Consider the following 17,915-nt stretch of genomic DNA (forward strand, 5'->3'; position numbering starts at 1 on the left):
GCTAAAAGATAATCAATCAGTGAATTATTGCTGACTCAGGGCGACGGATCACCCACCTGCTTTCATTAGCACAGAGCTAGCTCCAGTTCTCCTTTTAAAGCTTCAGGGCATAAAATGAGAGTCGTGCTAAAGAGAAACCCGTGGGATTGAAGGAACCAGAGTCAACACTATTAACTTAAAGGGCACCTATGATGCAAAATCAACATTTGGAAGCAGTTTGGACAGGACTGTGTGCAGGTATAGTGTGTCCACAGCCATACTGGAGTGATAGAAACACAACAACAAGTCTCTTTTTTAAAATTTCCTGACGGTAAAATAGGATCCAAAGCCCAGTGATTTGAGGATGACCACAACGTGATGTAGGAGTGAGGTTTTCCCCGCCCACCGAATTGATTGACAGACGAGTATTAACATGTCTCCATAGTAAACATGTCCACAGTACAGGGTTTGCAAAGACACTGGGTAGAGGTGTGAACCTATACTGGCCACTTAATATAAGGTGGGACCAAAGTTTATTGTATTGTCTGCGTTGTGTTGAAATTACTTGAAATCAGTCCCCCTCCTCCATGTCCAGATTGGTTCAAACTCGCTATATCACAACCAATAAGCATAGGTTTCGCTTTTGTTTGTGGACCAAAAACGAGCTTTTTGAACAACACGGAATGAGAGATAGGCATACATTTATGCGCGGCTAAATAAAATGCAAAAAAAAAAGTTTTGCATGAAATAATTCTCATACTAAGTACTTTTGCATGCACAGCAGCACAGAAACATGACAAAACAGTGACACAGCAAAGACGAACTGCTGCTCTTGCTGTTTTCAAAAGACGCAAATGAAGGTGCGGCTGTTTGTCTGCATTGCAGACAACCACATCCAAATCCATATCCACAGACAACCATATCCATGCTGGCACATAAAACCTAAGGATGTTCCATATTGAATCTAGTTTCGTTATGTAACTATTTATAGTATAGTAAATATTTATATCTATTTTTTACTGAGGATTTGCACCATGTTTATTTGGACTTTGACGCATTATTTATTATTTTCTTATTTTTTTATTTGTTCATTGTAAGTGGTGTTGTTTATAGTAACTGAAAATATATTATTTGGAAAAAGTCAAATTTGCTTCACTGTTCTATTATTTTGTAAAAAAATTTTTCTGTTTAGTTCATTCCCAGAACTTTTAGGCAAATACATTGTCAGTAAATAAATGAATTTTTTTCCCCCATAAAAAAACGCCTTGGAATAACATTGAAATAAATTGCTATAACTTGCTCAGGGAATTGTGGATGTGGACAAAATTTATTTTGGATGTATAAAACATCATAACATGTATTTCTAAAGAAAGAAAAACAAACTTCATAAGGTTTTGTTTGAAATAACTAGAAAATGACACTTTTTTTAAAAATCGTTTCTGGAAAATTTTGGAATATTTTCTGTCTGTTCATATGTTTTTGGACCAAAAAATAATTTAGACTGGACCTTTAAATGATACAGATTGAAACTTCAGGTTCTCCTGTTTAAAATGATATATGACACTTGAGGCTGACTGCTAAAATAAAAATAAAACTGCTTTTAAAAAAAATAATAATATAGGCCCATTAGTTGCCCACAAAATACCTCTAGGTCTTTAAGGGTTAAGGTTGTGTAATTTATGGGACCATTTTCCTTTTTAGCTAAACTAAGCCTTTAATAATAGCGTGAGATCTCTGAAGTGTGTGTTACCTGCGGAGCAGAATGTTCCTCCAGATATCGGGCTTTGCTCTTCTTGCTGGGGTACGCGTACAGACAGAAGAAACACTGCTCGAGTGCCATCTCCAGATCCTCTTTATAAGGCAGATTCTCATGTCCCGAGAGCTTCTCCCGCAGAACGCGCATCTGAACACACACACACACACACACACACACACACACAATCACTACAAATGAGCAAATCATAAATTTATATGAACAAATGACACTGCAGACGCATTGCTCTTCAGTCCTCCATTACTGTCTGGTTCAGCTCAGCCAGCAAATCAGACATAAAAAGACCGCAACGCACTATTAGGACGACTGAGAGGACAATTTAGGGATCTCTATGCACTACAATATCTATTCCAGGCATAAAAAAAGTCTGATTTCCTCAGGCCACATCTGCCTAAAATAACAAGAGCATCGATTGTTACCGGCTTTTATGCTCATAGCTAGGGCCAGACAGTATCTGTGGACAATTTTAAGATTGTATCATCTTAATTTCCAAAACATGGACCCAGAGCAACTGATCATTTGAGAAATGAGACTCACAAAGAACTTGAGCAGAGCTCCATCAGAGTTGCAGCACCAGGAGCGCCGGCCCAAACATTCATGTGCTGTGTTCAGAAGCATGAGGGAGGAGGGCAGCAATGGAGTATCATCTTCTACACAAAACACACACACACACACACACACACACACACACACACACACACACACACACACACACACACACACACACACAGCGGCCTCAATAACAGTCAAATACTGAGGTTATCACAGGCCTGTTTACAACTGCTATTACATTATTAGATTTCATAAATCCCATGCAAGTGAGCAGCTTAAAACGCAGGTGAAAATGGGCTAAATACATGGACAAAACACACCCCAACATATTTTTTATGAATACAGTTAAAGTCAGAATAATTTATAAATATTAATAATTAATTATTAGCAATACATTTTCTTCTTCAAATATTTCCCGAATGATGTTGAAGAGATTCAGGAATTTTTCACAGTATTTCCTATAATGTTTTTTCTTCTGGAGAAAGTCTTATTTGTTTTATTTCGGCTAGAATAAAAGCGGTTATTAATTTTTTTAAAAGCATTTTAAGGTCAATATTATTAGCCCCCTTAAGCAATATCTGTTTGGGATTGTCTCCAGAATAAACCACTGTTATACAATGACTTGCCTAATTACACTAAATATACCCTAATTAACCTAGTTAAGCCTTTAAATGTCACTTTAAGCTGAATACTAGTGTCATCATGTCGAGTTATTAAAACTTTTTTGTTTAGAAATGTACAGGAGAAATACAGAAGGGCTGATAATTCTGACTTCAACTGTACATACATGATTACAAAACACAACCTTCGAGATCTTTTATATTTCATAAATAAACAAACTGAACAGAAAAAGGTAGATTATTATTATGTCTGGTCCATTATAAGATTGCTCTTAAATGTGATTTTAGTTGATTGATACCCTCGTCCTCCTCGTCTGCGATGTGCTGCCGCAGCATGCAGTCAAAAGCTGCCTCTTCCTGTTTGATGAGGTGATACAGCAGAATCCAAGGCAGCAGAGATGAGAAATGAGCCTCTTTGGGGTCGTCGGGTAAGACCATGCTGGTGGCGATTAACTGGAGAAAACACACACACACACACATACATACATGCAAGAGTACAGAATGAGAAAAACAGTGGTGTACATTGGTGTGAAGTACCAATTACAAAAACTCAAATAACAGTTTAACTCAAAAAGTTTTTCTCAGGAATCGTTCATTACTAAGAAGAAAAAAAATGTGTATTTGTGAAATAAATTGTGGCTGTGATTATTTCTTTTACTTGTATTTAATGTTTCCTTTATTCTTGTTTATGTAAAGCACTTTGAATTATCATTGTGTATTGCAATGCTTATACTTAAGTACTTATTGGTTCTCCTATTTCATTTTACTTAAGTACTTATCTATATTTTTTCGCCGATATTTTCCTTTTTTACGATATTTTCCTTTTACTTAAGTACTTATCGGTACTTTTACTCTGATCTTTTCCGATATTTTCCGATTTTCTATATTTTCCTTTTTCTTAAGTACTTATCGGTACTTTTATGCCTATATTTTCCTCTTTTTCACAATATTTTCCTTTCACTTATGTACTTATCGGTACTTTTCCTCTGATATTTTCCTATGTCCGAGATTTTCCTTTTACTTAAGTACTTATTGATACTTTTACTTCGTATTTTCCTATTTTTTTTCCTTTTTTACGATATTTTCTTTTTACTTAAGTACTTTTACTCAAATCTTTTCCTATTTTTTCATTTTCCCGATATTTTTCTTTTACTTAAGTACTTATCGGTACTTTTACTCTGATATTTTCCTATTTTTCCCAATATTTTCCTTTCACTTAAGTACTTATCGGTACTTTTACTCCAATATATTCCTATTTTTTTCTTTTTTACGATATTTTACTTTTACTTAAGTACTTATCGGTACTTTTATGCCTTTATTTTCCTCTTTTTCAAAATATTTTCCTTTCACTTATGTACTTATCGGTACTTTTCCTCTGATATTTTCCTATTTCCGATATTTTCCTTTTACTTAAGTACTTATTGGTACTTTTACTTCGTATTTTCCTATTATTTTTCTTTTTTACAATATTTTCCTTTTACTTAAGTACTTTTACTCTAATTTTTTCCTATTTTTTCCTTTTTCCAATATTTTTCTTTACTTAAGTACTTATCGGTACTTTTACTCTGATATTTTCCTAGATTTTCAGATTTTCAATATTTTCCTTTCACTTAAGTACTTATCGGTACTTTAAGGCCAATATTTTCCTATTTTTCATAATATTTTCCTTTCACTTAAGTACCTATTGGTAGTTTTATGCCAATATTTTCCTATTTTTCCCAATATTTTCCTTTTACTTAAGTACTTATCGGTACTTTTAGTCTGATATTTTCCTATTTCTAATATTTTCCTTTTACTTAAGTACTCATCGGTACTTTTACTCTGATATTTTCCTATTTCTCTTTTACTTAACTACTTATCGGTAGTTTTATCGTAGAGTGATCCGAATCATGAGTTTCTTGATCCGCCGTTACACCACTAACCATTAGTACTTTTAGAAAAGCTACTTTTTACTCATAATTTGAGTGGTGTTTACAACAGAAATTTTTACTCTACTCCAACCAAGTGGTTTGTGTATGCTTTTTCCGTACACTTTCCAGCACAGTATGTGTAAACAGGCTTCTCATGAGCCCACTCTGACCTGGATGAGGTTGTTCGCGAGCCGTGGTAGATTTGCAGATCGTGGCGTTTGGCGGAGCAGCTCCGGCTTGTCAGTGATGCAGCTTTCGATGCCCTTCAGAAGAGCCGTGATGGTGGAAATCCACTCTTCCTTAGCAGAGGGGCTGCTGGGTAATGCAGAGTTCAAGTGCTGCAGGGCTTCATTGAGAGACACTTCAGTCGTCTCCAGGCAGGAGCTGAAGTCTTTCTGACGCAGCAGGGAACTCTGCAGAGAAAGATGGATGTGGGGTTAACAGGTTAAGTGTCTGAAAACAACACACTTTTGCAGAATTGAAGGCTTTACGGGACGTTCAGTCAGATGCGTCGCATTTAAGACAAATGGGATATTCCACACTTGGAGTAAAGCTAGTCATTATTCTGGTAATAACTGGCTTTTAACATGCCGCTCTATCATTTAAAGCTGTGATCTGAATGTGCTGTCAGTGGGGAAAATATTACTGTGGTGTATGAGACTGTCTATCATGCTTTAATTGAAGCCTGTATGAACTACATTATAAAAGGTATTCATAATGCATAATTATATGCATTGTAATGGATTATAATGCTGATCAAAAGTGCTCTACAGTATTCACTTTTGATCATGAATACAGCACAATATAAAAAAATTAAATAACTGTTATTATTCTCTTTTTATCAGTGTTTTAAAATACAATGTATTACAGTGAAAGTTAATCTGAATAATAGCCAAAACACTCATATCTTCATTATCTTTACAGGTATATCTATATATAATGTCGGTATTGACATACACAGGTTTAACCGATATGGCTTTTTATATAAAGCATAAAATGCTGTCGATAGGCAAAAGAAAAACAAACACTTTTGCTCCAAAGCAGCAAAACTGTAACTATTACAGCTACTAAAATGTAGTTCAGTGCAACATTGGTCTATATGGCAAAATTTGTCAGGTATTTTAAAACAAAAATTGTTTGATAAAATAAAAATAAACAATAAAGTTAAGTAATTGTACCTAGAGCACCTTCTGCTGTTAAAAAAACTAGCCTAGAGCGCCGTCTGCTGTTAAAAACTAGCCTAGAGCGACATCTGCTGTTAAAAACTAGCCGTGAGCGCCGTCTGCTGTTAAAAACTAGCCGTGAGCGCCGTCTGCTGTTAAAAACTAGCCTAGAGCGACATCTGCTGTTAAAAACTAGCCGTGAGCGCCGTCTGCTGTTAAAAACTAGCCGTGAGCGCCGTCTGCTGTTAAAAACTAGCCTAGAGCGCCGTCTGCTGTTAAAAACTAGCCGTGAGCGCCGTCTGCTGTTAAAAACTAGCCGTGAGCGCTGTCTGCTGTTAAAACCTAGCCTAGAGTGCCATCTGCTGTTAAAAACTAGCCTAGAGTGCCGTCTGCTGTTAAAAACTAGCCTAGAGTGCCGTCTGCTTTTAAAAACTAGCCTAGAGTGCCATCTAGTGTTAAAAACTAGCCTAGAGCACCATCTGCTGTTAAAAACTAGCCTAGAGTGCCATCTAGTGTTAAAACCTAGCCTGGAGCACCATCTGCTGTTAAAAACTAGCTGTGAGCACCATCTGCTGTTAAAGACTAGCCTAGAGCACCATCTGCTGTTAAAAACTAGCCTAGAGCGCCATCTGCTGTTAAAGACTAGCCTAGAGCGCCATCTGCTGTTAAAAACTAGCCTAGAGCGCCATCTGCTGTTAAAGACTAGCCTAGAGCGCCATCTGCTGTTAAAGACTAGCCTAGAGCACCATCTGCTGTTAAAAACTAGCCTAGAGTGCCATCTAGTGTTAAAACCTAGCCTGGAGCACCATCTGCTGTTAAAAACTAGCTGTGAGCACCATCTGCTGTTAAAGACTAGCCTAGAGCACCATCTGCTGTTAAAAACTAGCCTAGAGCGCCATCTGCTGTTAAAGACTAGCCTAGAGCGCCATCTGCTGTTAAAAACTAGCCTAGAGCGCCATCTGCTGTTAAAGACTAGCCTAGAGCGCCATCTGCTGTTAAAGACTAGCCTAGAACGCCATCTGCTGTTAAAGACTAGCCTAGAGCACCATCTGCTGTTAAAAACTAGCCTAGAGCGCCATCTGCTGTTAAAGACTAGCCTAGAGCGCCATCTGCTGTTAAAAACTAGCCTAGAGCGCCATCTGCTGTTAAAGACTAGCCTAGAGCGCCATCTGCTGTTAAAGACTAGCCTCAGTATCGTGCAAAGATGTTCCAAGGAGGGAAGACAATAACGAAATGAAGACCAGGTGGGCGGGGCTGGGGGTGTGGGAATGGGGTGGGGTGTCAGCGGCTGATGGTTGAATAGATGATCGCTCGCGAGTTGGGTAATGCTGACAATCATGAACTGAAGAGCCGGGGGTGGGCAAAATTGGATGTTGACAAGGGGGCACTTTAGTACATTTTTGAAGGGCACTTCTCCAAGAGGAAGAAAAAAGGGCATGTGCACTACACAGGTTGAGCTCTATCTGTGCACGTGCCTGACTAGCCGAGAGCTTCATCTGCTGTTACAAACTAGCATAGAGCGACATCTGCTGTTAAAAACTATGTTCAGAATCGATTCAAGAGAATATAGAGATGCATTCTGAAAATATCCAAATGGATGCAATAACACATTAATAACACATAAAACAACATAAATTATCATGTTTTTGATTTATTATACTGTTCATGAGGTCATTCAATCACCCTGTCATTATCACAACAATAAATAAATGAATAAATAAAGCCCCTGATAGAGTGATCAAGACAACTGAAGTCAAGTGGAGCACTCTTGAATCTTTAAGGGCTTATTTTGCATTAATGACCAGCCGACTGCACATTATTCCTCCATAAATAAATATAAATTAATATCAGGCATTATAAAAGATTCATAACGCATTAGTAATACCTTTAAGGTCACTTAATATAAAGTGGGATCCAAAAAGTCTTAAATCAAGAAGCATTTTCTAGACAAATAAAAATACTCGTCTAGAAAATGCTTGTTGATTAAAGAGTTTTTGCTGTACCTGCAGCAGAAGCAGCTGAGCCGGTCTCTCAGGAGCAGAGCTGATGTAATCCAGAGGTTTGAGTCGAGCGGCTCCGTGGCCAAAGCTCAGCGTGGGCTGCAGCAAACGCACCACAGACTGATAATCTCCTGCGTCAAACAGCTTCTGGATCTCCTCTAGAGACTGACAGCGCTCCAGAGACTTCAGCTTCTTTTCAATCTAAACAAGAAGAAATAGTTAATAATTGTATACACATAAAGGTCACATTCTGAAAATAATAATGGATGCTTGTTCTTTTAAAGTGTCCCAGCAATGATACATTAAAGGGGACCTATTATGTACAAGATGTAAAATAAAGCTGCGTCCCAAATGGCACACTATACACTATGCACTCATGCACTATGTACTTATGCACTTACACACTCAACAGGGTAGTATATGTATGTAGTGTCGTCCCAAATGGCACACTAATGTTTTTTTTACTAAGCGGAAATTCAAACCGTTTCCCTGATGACGTTTGACGGTTGCCAAATCATTGAAGTAAACAACCGAATTATCAAATAATACCTGCCGTGAGTGTTGCCGCATTCACCATCGGGAGGCGCTATAATCACTCTCGTAGAAGAATTTTGCTTTCACCATCCAAAATAAATTAAGTTATTCAACATGTGCGTCCGATAGCTCCGCCCCTTCCGCTACGTAAGCAAACCTGCGGTCGTTGAGTGCGTGAAGTGTCCATCATTACACACTTCATTTTACCGGCTGAATGAGTGCATCATCCGGGTAATTAAAGTGCACTTATTACTTTTAGAGTTTTCAGTGTAAACGCACTACTTACACTATTTATACTACAAAATGGCGTAGAATAGTGCATAAGTATGCGATTTCGGACGCAAGTCTCTGATGTCCTCTAGTGTCCACTAAAATACCACACAAATATTCAAATCAATTCACCTTTATTTCTAAAGCGCTTTTACAATGTAGACTGTGTCAAAGCAGCTTCAAAAAGAAGATAATGGTGATTTAAAACACTGTCAGTTCAGTTTTAGAGTTAAAGTTCAGTTCAGTGTGGTTTAATATTCACGACTGAGAGTCCAAACACTGAAGAGTGATCCATCAATGCGCAGCTCTACAACTCACAACCTATGCAAGCCAGTGGCGACAGCGGCGAGGAAAAACAAAACTTCCCCAATTGGCGAAAGTGAAGGATAAAAACCTCGAGAGAGCATTACGGTAATCCAGCCTAGAGCTCATAAAAGCATGGACTAGCTTTTCTGCATCGGAGATGGATAGCATACTTCGTAACTTAGCGATATTTTATAGTAGAGCTAGTGCTAACTTTGTTTCCATCTAATTGCAGGTCGAGTTGTGAGATCTGCTGTGTTCAGGATTTAGGCCCAATAAGTAATAATTCTGTTTTGTTGGGAAGGAGAAGGAAATTGTTGGTCATCCAGTCTTTAACATCTTTAATACACTCAGTTAGCTTAGACACTTTAGATGTATCACCAGGTTAAGTTTTAAAATTCTGCATCATCTGTATAGTAGGGGTGTCAAAATTAATTGTTTCTTCGGTGCACCGCGATGCAGATGCAGACAATTCGGTATTGGTTCAGTAATAATCATAACCGGTTATTACTGACGTCATTTACCTCATATGCACTCTGTAGCGAGGGAGGCGAGTGCGAGTATTTACAACGCTTCAACTACTTAAAACTCATAAACTGTGCACAATTTCACTGTGTGTGTTTGCTGGATCAGTCTTTAACAGCAAAAGCCCCTATTTCACTGAGATCGAGAGAATGAAAGTATTCCATTTCTCTCCCTCTCTCACACACACACACACACACACACAGTGGCCCATTTGACCTGCTGGCGTGGCTTTTCTTCTCCTCTCAGATGTTTTACAGCGTTACTTCTAGATTCAGACACGAGCGCGTGTCTGCAGAGTTTTCTCCACAGTGTCTATCATGGATCAGCTCTGATCGCCGCTGCCGCCTGCCGCTTATCAGTATCACTCATCTGTGAAGAGCGCAGCGCGCAAGAGCCAATAGCAACCGTTTTTGTTGAGATGGTGACCAATCAAAGAGGTGTAAGAGAACTAGACAAGGATCAGAAAGTGAGCTGGATATTTATATTTGTTTATATTAATTGCTATAAATGCTTGTGTTGTTTAAAGGTACAGTTTATATTTGACTGTTTGTAATTATTATTATAAGACTGTTTGTATTAAATGACAAAATTTGTATTACAAATAGTATATAAATATCAATATATTCATACATTTTAATACAAGAAATGCTGCTGTGAAGAAAATATAAAACTGTATGAAAAGCATCGTCAATGCACCATGATGCACCGAAATATCAAATTGAACCGAATCAATGGCATGATGATCGTAACCGAACCGAACCGTGAGACTAGTGTAGGTTCACAGCTCTACTGCATAGCAGTGAAAGCTGATCCCATGTCATGATCCATGTCGCAACTGGCTTGCTTGGTTTGGGACTTGTGGAGCTGCGCATCGATGGATTTTGCTCTTCAGCGTTTGGACTTTCAGCAGTGAAAATTAAACCACACTGAACTGAACTAAACCTCAACTCTGAATACTGGACTGATACAGTTTTAACTTACTAGAACTTCTATGTTAATCTACACAGTAAAAGCGCCTCCATAGTATTAGCTTTTTCCTACTATGGAAGTCAATGGTTACAGGATTCTGACAGATTTGAACAGAGCAATAAACGCATAAAGGTGTGGAACCACCTGATGGTGAGTAAATTTGGGTGAACTGTCCCTTTAATAGCAGATTATGTAGTTGTGTAAGAGTGTGTGTTATACCTCCTCAATAGAGATGCTATTGTCCACGCTGAGATTGGGAAGATGGATGGCGATTTTGTCGTTTTCACTTGTCTGTCCCTTCAGTAGACCGACACACATGTCATAACACTCCAGCGCCTCCTCCATGTCCCCCTAAAACAGCACATTAGCACACACATGCTAGAGTAAAAAAATACAATCATTATTTTTCATATCTATAATTAATAAAGACAATCAAATGTGTCTATTATAAGGATTTATTTTACACTTGAGTAGTTTTGGATTTTGGTTAAGTTATTGATTCGTGAGATGCTGTGGCCTGCACATGTGACATGAATACAAACCAGCAACACGTTTTGCTGGAGTCAATAAGCTTTGAATGTTTTTAAATTGCCTAAAATAATTAATACTTTTGTCTTTTATGGTACAATAGTTTTTTTTTATTGAATAATCTTTGATGTTGGCTTGAGAAAGCCTTGCCAGAAGGTTTTAAAAGTCTTTGTATGCTATAACCTTAACCTAAAATGCTTAATAGATAACATTTTGTAATGAGTTTCTAACATGGCTAACACATTCTTAGCATGAATTAACATGATGCTAATACGTAGTTGCTAACATGTTTCTAGCTCATTTTAGCATCAATTACCATGCTACTATCATGTTTTAAAATATTTATATTTAAAAATATTTTTACACATTGCAGCATGTTGATAGCAGGGTTCTTATTGTTGACATGTTTCTAGTAAATTTAATACATGGTAAACTTTTTACATGTTATGTTAGCGTAATTAAAGTTTCTATCATGGCACAAAAGGTTTTGCTGTTGCTAGCATGTTTTAACATAGATCAAGATGTGTGCTAGCACAAAATACCATGTTATTATCATGTTTAAAAATATTTAAATGTTTTAACAAATGTGTAACATGTTTTAGCATGTTACTACCATGCTTCTCATTGTTGACATGTTTTTAGCACATTTTAATACATGGCTAACATTTATAACATGTTACATGAGTTAGCATCTAGGTTTAGCATGATTTAGGTTTAAAAACTCTTTGTAACCATAACTTAGGATGCTTAGTACATAACATTAACATTTTATAATGAGTTTCTAACATGGCTAACAAGTTATTAGCATGTATTAACATTATGCTGCACATTGTAGCATAAACTACCTTGTTACTATCATGTTTTGAAACATTACAAGTTCGTAACATGTTTTAGCATGGTTCTCATTGCTGACATGTTTCTAGCACATTTTAATACATGGCTAGCTTTATTACATGTTACTTGATTTAGCATGTAAAACATGTTATTAAAATGCATTAATTTGTTGTTGCCATGGTTTAACTTGTTTAATGTTCATATTTTAACATTTTGTTAGCATCAACTGGCACATTGCTAACATGTTTCTAGTGTGATTAATGCATTGTTAACATGACTGTGGCTAGCATGTTTCTAACATGTTTTATCATGTTGCTAACATGCCTAAAACCCTTTTAATACTTTATGTAATTAACAATTCTAGCATGGCACAAAGTTTTGCTGTTGCTAGCATGTTTTAACAAATCAAGATGTTTGCTAGCACAAATCACCAAGTTACTATCATGCTTAAAAATATTAAAATATTTTAACAAATTTGCAACATGTTTTAGCATGTTGCTAGCACAGTTCTCATTGTTGACATGTTTTAGCACATTTAAATACATGGCTAACATTTTTACATGCTGCAAACAAATTTACCATTCCTAGCATGTTAACCTTGTTGTTAACATGAATTAATGTGTTGTTGTCATGTTTTAACATTTTTATAGCATCAACTGGCATATTGCTAAAATGTTTCCAGCATGATTAACAAATTGTTAACTTGACTTACCATGCCGCTAGCATGCTAACATTTATCACGATGCTAACATGCCTAAAGACTTTTTAACAATTTTGTTAACGTAAATAAAAGTTGCTAGAATGGCACAAACAAAACATGCTAGCAACAGCTAAACTTGATAGCCATGCATGGCTATCGAGTTTAGCTGTTGCTAGCATGTTTTTAAAATTTAACATGTTACTATCAAATCACGATGTTTGCTAGCATAAATTACCATGTTACTTTCACATTTTAAAACACTAAATGCTAAGTTTGTGACATGTTTTAGATTGTAACATGTTTTAACTGCAGTGTTAGTGTAGTGTACTGTGAGATTTGTGTTTATTAGTCACGGTGAATTAATGAAAGCAGTTAATCTTATGTTTATTCAGCAAACCGCTATTTTTCCCAGGAGATTTTCTGGGTTTCTTCATGTGTATTTAAACTGATTTGTCGGTTTCCGTAGAGCGCCCTCTGGCTTTTAGAGCAGATTTACTATAAAACACATCATGCTTTGTTTAACATGCTTTTATAAATCACACAGCCCTATTTCACACCATGCTTTCACTATGGCCGGAGGGAGAGTAAAACCAGTACACTGAACACTACTGGGATTTTTTGTTCAGCAGGAAAAACGAATAATCTGTGCATTGCTAAGAACCGTATAAATTATCCGTCATAAAAATCTGTCAGTGTGTCTGATAACTGAACGGGTTCGTCTTGCCTGAAAGGCGAGGTGTCGTGCTTTAAGCCAGTGAACTCTGATGGCAAACGAGAGCCAGTGGTCTTCAAACAGGTCTCTCTGAGAGGAAGCCATGGTCAGCAGGAATAAATCTGCCTGAAAGCGCGTCTCTGGACTGTCCAAATCCCCACAATCCCTTCCTGATGCAGACATGGTTTTTCTCTGAGATGCTGGAATTCACATGAGCACAGACGTTTGTGTGATGAGGGCTCGTGGTTTGTAATATCAGCATATATGAGTGTCTGCGTGATGCTCTTACCGTTCTTGCCCTTCATCATAGATTTTTGCTCCAGCTGCAGCTCCAGACAGCCCAGACTCATCAGCATCATTTCCTGTGACGCAGTATGACACATTACAGCTGACTCAACAACAAAACTGTGGACTGCGAACATCTATTATGTGCATTTTACAAGATGATCCAAATGGCAAGAGTGGATCGCTTCACAATAGATGCGAAATCACTCTAGTTTCATGGCAAAATGGATTTTGTTGTGAGGGTAGCTGTTAGGGGTGTCAAAATAAATTTTCTTCGATGCACTGCGGACAATTCGGTATTGGCTCAGTAATAGACTATAATCGGTTATTATGTACTGATGTCATTTATCTCATTTGCGTTTTTGTTGCGGTAGAATACTATGGCAAAGGAGGCAAGGACGAGTAAATAAAATGCTCCAACTACTTAAAAACAGACAGCTGTGCACAATTCACTGCTTGTGAGTTTGCTGGACGGTCTTTCACTGACACTGAAGGTACAGCAGAACCCAGGAGCCACTATTTCACTGATAAGAAGAAATAGAAAGCTATACAACTTCATTTCTCTCTCTTACTTCGGACCTCTGAACTGCTGGCATGTTTGTAACTTTTATTCTGCTCTATCGCTATTAAAGCGGTACTTGTAGTTTACTCCACCACATGTGCACGCGCATTCTTCAGTGTTCACAACACTTATATGATATGATTGGCAGTGACAGTGCTCTACAGTGCTCAAAAAGCATGCAGGATAATATTTACATTAGTTTATTTTTTATAATTGCTCATGTTGTTCTGTGCGAGTACTTTTAAAATTAAGGTACGGTTCATTTATCTGACTGCTTGTATTAAAGCACAAAATTGTATTATAAATTATACATAAATATAAATATATCCATTTTATACATTTTAATTCAAGAATTTGTTGTGAATTTTTTATTTTATTTTATATATATATATATATATATATATATATAAATTATATTTATTTTGAATTATATTTTTGCTTTTTTTAAATATTTCATAAATGATGTTTAACAGAGCAAGAGCATTTTCACAGTATGTTCTTATTTGTTTTATTTAGGATAGAATAAAAGCAGTTTTTAACTTTTTAAAAGGCATTATAAGGTTAAAATTTAAGCTATATTTATATTATATTTTATTATACAAAAAAAATCATTGTTTTACAATGACTTGCCTAATTACCCTAACCTGCCCAGTTAACCTAATTAAGCCATTAAATGTCACTGAATGTCACAAATGATGTTCAACAGATTCAGGAAATGTTCACATTATGTCTGATATTTTTTCTCCTGGAGAAAGTCTTATTTGTTTTATTTCGGCTAGAATAAAAGAAGTTTCAAATTTTTTAAACACCAGTTTAAGGACAATATTATTAGCCCCTTTAAGCTATATTTTTTTTTCAATTGTCAAAGAACAAAACCATCGTTATAAAAAATTTATGAACCTAATTAACCTAGTTAAGCCTTTAAATGTCACTTTAAGCTGTATAGAAGTATCTTGAAAAACATCTAGTCAAATATTATTTACTGTCATCATGACAAAGATATAACAAATCAGTCATTAGAAATGAGTTATTAAAACTATTATGATTAGAAATGTGCTGACAGAATCTTCTCTCCGCTAAACAGAAATTGGGGGGGGGGGTGGTTTGGGGGTTGAAATAGGGGGCTAATAATTCAGGGGGGCTAATAACTCTGACTTCAACTGTATATAATTGTGGATGAAAAGCGTTGTCAATGTGATGTGATGCACCGAGATACTGAATAGAACCGAATTGATGACATGATAATCGTAACCGAACTAAATCGTGAGACCAATGTAGGTTTACACCCCTAGTAGCTGTGCTTTATGTGCTATAGGTGACGTGAACTTGTTTTGCATGGTTTCTGAGTCTTTCAGTTTATTCAGAGTTTCACCAACTCCTCCAGGAGCTGTTCGTTAATGCAGCGCAAATTTTCACCGAAGTGCAGATTTTTAACCTTGATGGATTCGTTTGAATCACTCATTATGTACATTTATGGCCCGTTTCCACTGAGTGGTACAGTACGGTACGGTTCGGTTTGGTATGCTTTTATGGCCGTTTTCACTGTTAAAAGGCGTACCGAACCAAACCGTACCGTACCACTTTTTCAGCACCCTTTCGAAAGGGTCCCAAACATAAAAAAGGGTACCAAAAGGCGGAGCTAGACGTGCAGCTGAACGCTATTGGTTTACAGAGATACATCATTCGCTTACGCAACAAGCCAGAATGTAAACAAAGGACCCGCCATGTTTGAAATACACAACGAGAGATTACTTGCGCTCGCTGCATGTCTATATCTGAAATAACTAACTTCTTGAACTGATAATAATAACGTGCGCTTGATTATTGACGTGCTTTGGAAACCCGATCCTGTGAGAAGCTGACAAACGCGAGTGACACATTCAGAAAGAAAAGGACAAACGCGAGAGTGGAGCGCGGAAAAAATGGAAAGCCAAGGAGCACGTTATTTCTGCAGCAAACGTGAACAGACTGCCTTGTTTTAATTTAAATCATCACCTTTTGGATTAATATGAACTGGGAATGATGGAATGACTTCAGCTACACGTGCTGCTGAAGATTACAGACACAGATGAGAGGTTTGCACTGACTGTAGGCTATACTTTGTGTTGTTTTAAACCTAATTAAGGACGAAATGTCTGCTGTGTGTAGTTTTTCTGTAGTTGGTAACTTATCGGGGACTGTAAGGGGCTGTATGTGTTCATATATGTTCATTTATTTAACAATTACAGACGTTACAGTAGGCTATTTCGCACTGTCATTGATCTGCAGTTATAATCAACTCATGTTCATAGAAAAGTTAGTAATAAACATTTATACACAAGTGTTCATGTGTGTAAAGCATCTGTTTTGTAAGAAGTGCTTTTCATATGATATGCGAGCGACCTGTGCAGCTTTACTGTAGACATTTCCTCGAGCGAGAATGATGCGACTGAAACTTTGTCTTACACCGCGCTCACCAAAAGGGTACCCTTGCTAGTGGAAACGCAAGCCTGATAAAGGTGACCCGTACCGACCCGAACCGTACCGTACCATACCAGTCAGTGGAAACGACCCATAAAAAGTACATTATTAAGTATTTTAGAGCAGCAAACATGTCAGGCTGAATAATGAAAATAAATCATTGATTTCTGCTGTCTTCATTAGTTTTAAAAACACTGATTTCTTTACAACTTGAACAGGCATCTTTGGATATCTTTCTTTTCTGTGATTATAAAGTAAAGTCAGTGCACTGTTTAGGTCTATAGCATGTTTGGTTCATAAGCAATTTGTTTTTCAGGTGTTTGCTAAATCGTGGGCTGACCAGTAGCAGGGCTCGAAATTGCGAACATTTTGGTCGCATATGCGCACGAAAATTAATCTATGCGACCTCATAATATATTTGGGCGCATTAGTGTGACTGCAGATAATGGTTGTAGTGCGACCTGTTTTGATTTTTGTAAAAACGTGCTGAATCGCTCTTTCCTGCCGCTATATTGGTTCATATTAGCTGTCAATCACTCAAGGTATTCCGCTGTTAGATGACAGGGAAGGAGCTTTTATGACCACGGGAAATACAAACGGCTGAAGAGTGAAAACTTAAAGCACACAGGTTTGCAAACCCCACCTAAAGTTGAGGCGCAGATGAAAGCGATCATGACACGTCACGTGGTGAATAATGATCTGCCAGCTGAGATCAATTGAGTACGCGCTTCATGGAGAAGGTGCCCGAATCTCCATGCGTCGCATTCACTGCGTGTTCAGCGCAAATGTCCGCTAAAAGTCAAATCTAATACTGTACATATCATCGCCAAAGAAGCTTGCCTTTACTAAGTTTACACTGAAACTGCGTTTCATAACAAACAACGGTATTGCGCCGGTGGTCAGCGCAAGAATCCTGCTCTGCCTGCTCATAAATTGGGTCGGCTGACTCGCCTGCTTTCCACTATCACAGAAAAATGAAGATCAGCTCAGACTGAACCTTTAAATTGACACAAACTGAAACCAAAACTTTTAAAGAGTCATAGAAGTGAGACTTTACTTACTTTCTTTTGTCTATTCTTGTTTGAGGTGTATATTATTTTTTAAATTTATTTACTGATGACTGCTTTGCAGCTTTCATCATTGAATTGAATGATTTATTATAATCTTTTGTTTGTTTTGTAGCAGAAATATTATTTATTAAATTGACATGCATATATAAACAGCAGCACAAAATA

At 37.2% G+C, this 17,915-nt stretch overlaps 1 protein-coding gene across 8 annotated transcripts in view; it reads right to left on the bottom strand.

The window, feature by feature from the left end:
• Nucleotides 1–17,915, bottom strand: part of cabin1 (calcineurin binding protein 1) — a 155,250-nt gene that overhangs the window by 120,621 nt on the left and 16,714 nt on the right. For 4 of the 8 annotated variants that reach the window (XM_073911254.1, XM_073911252.1, XM_073911250.1 and 1 more), the window contains exons 13-20: nucleotides 13,663–13,735; nucleotides 13,386–13,573; nucleotides 10,819–10,950; nucleotides 8,002–8,199; nucleotides 5,006–5,248; nucleotides 3,225–3,378; nucleotides 2,291–2,400; nucleotides 1,730–1,882 (exon numbers count right to left, since the gene is read on the bottom strand). In XM_073911254.1, coding sequence (XP_073767355.1) covers nucleotides 1,730–1,882; nucleotides 2,291–2,400; nucleotides 3,225–3,378; nucleotides 5,006–5,248; nucleotides 8,002–8,199; nucleotides 10,819–10,950; nucleotides 13,386–13,573; nucleotides 13,663–13,735 — 1,251 coding nt within the window. Of the gene's footprint in view, nucleotides 1–1,729; nucleotides 1,883–2,290; nucleotides 2,404–3,224; nucleotides 3,379–5,005; nucleotides 5,249–8,001; nucleotides 8,200–10,818; nucleotides 10,951–13,385; nucleotides 13,574–13,662; nucleotides 13,736–17,915 lie in introns of all 8 variants that reach the window. The other 4 variants (XM_005167346.6, XM_073911251.1, XM_009304316.5 and 1 more) reach the window with 1 other exon arrangement.

Source organism: Danio rerio, chromosome 8 (assembly GCF_049306965.1).
Source record: "Danio rerio strain Tuebingen ecotype United States chromosome 8, GRCz12tu, whole genome shotgun sequence".
In the NCBI taxonomy this organism is placed as follows: domain Eukaryota; kingdom Metazoa; phylum Chordata; class Actinopteri; order Cypriniformes; family Danionidae; genus Danio; species Danio rerio.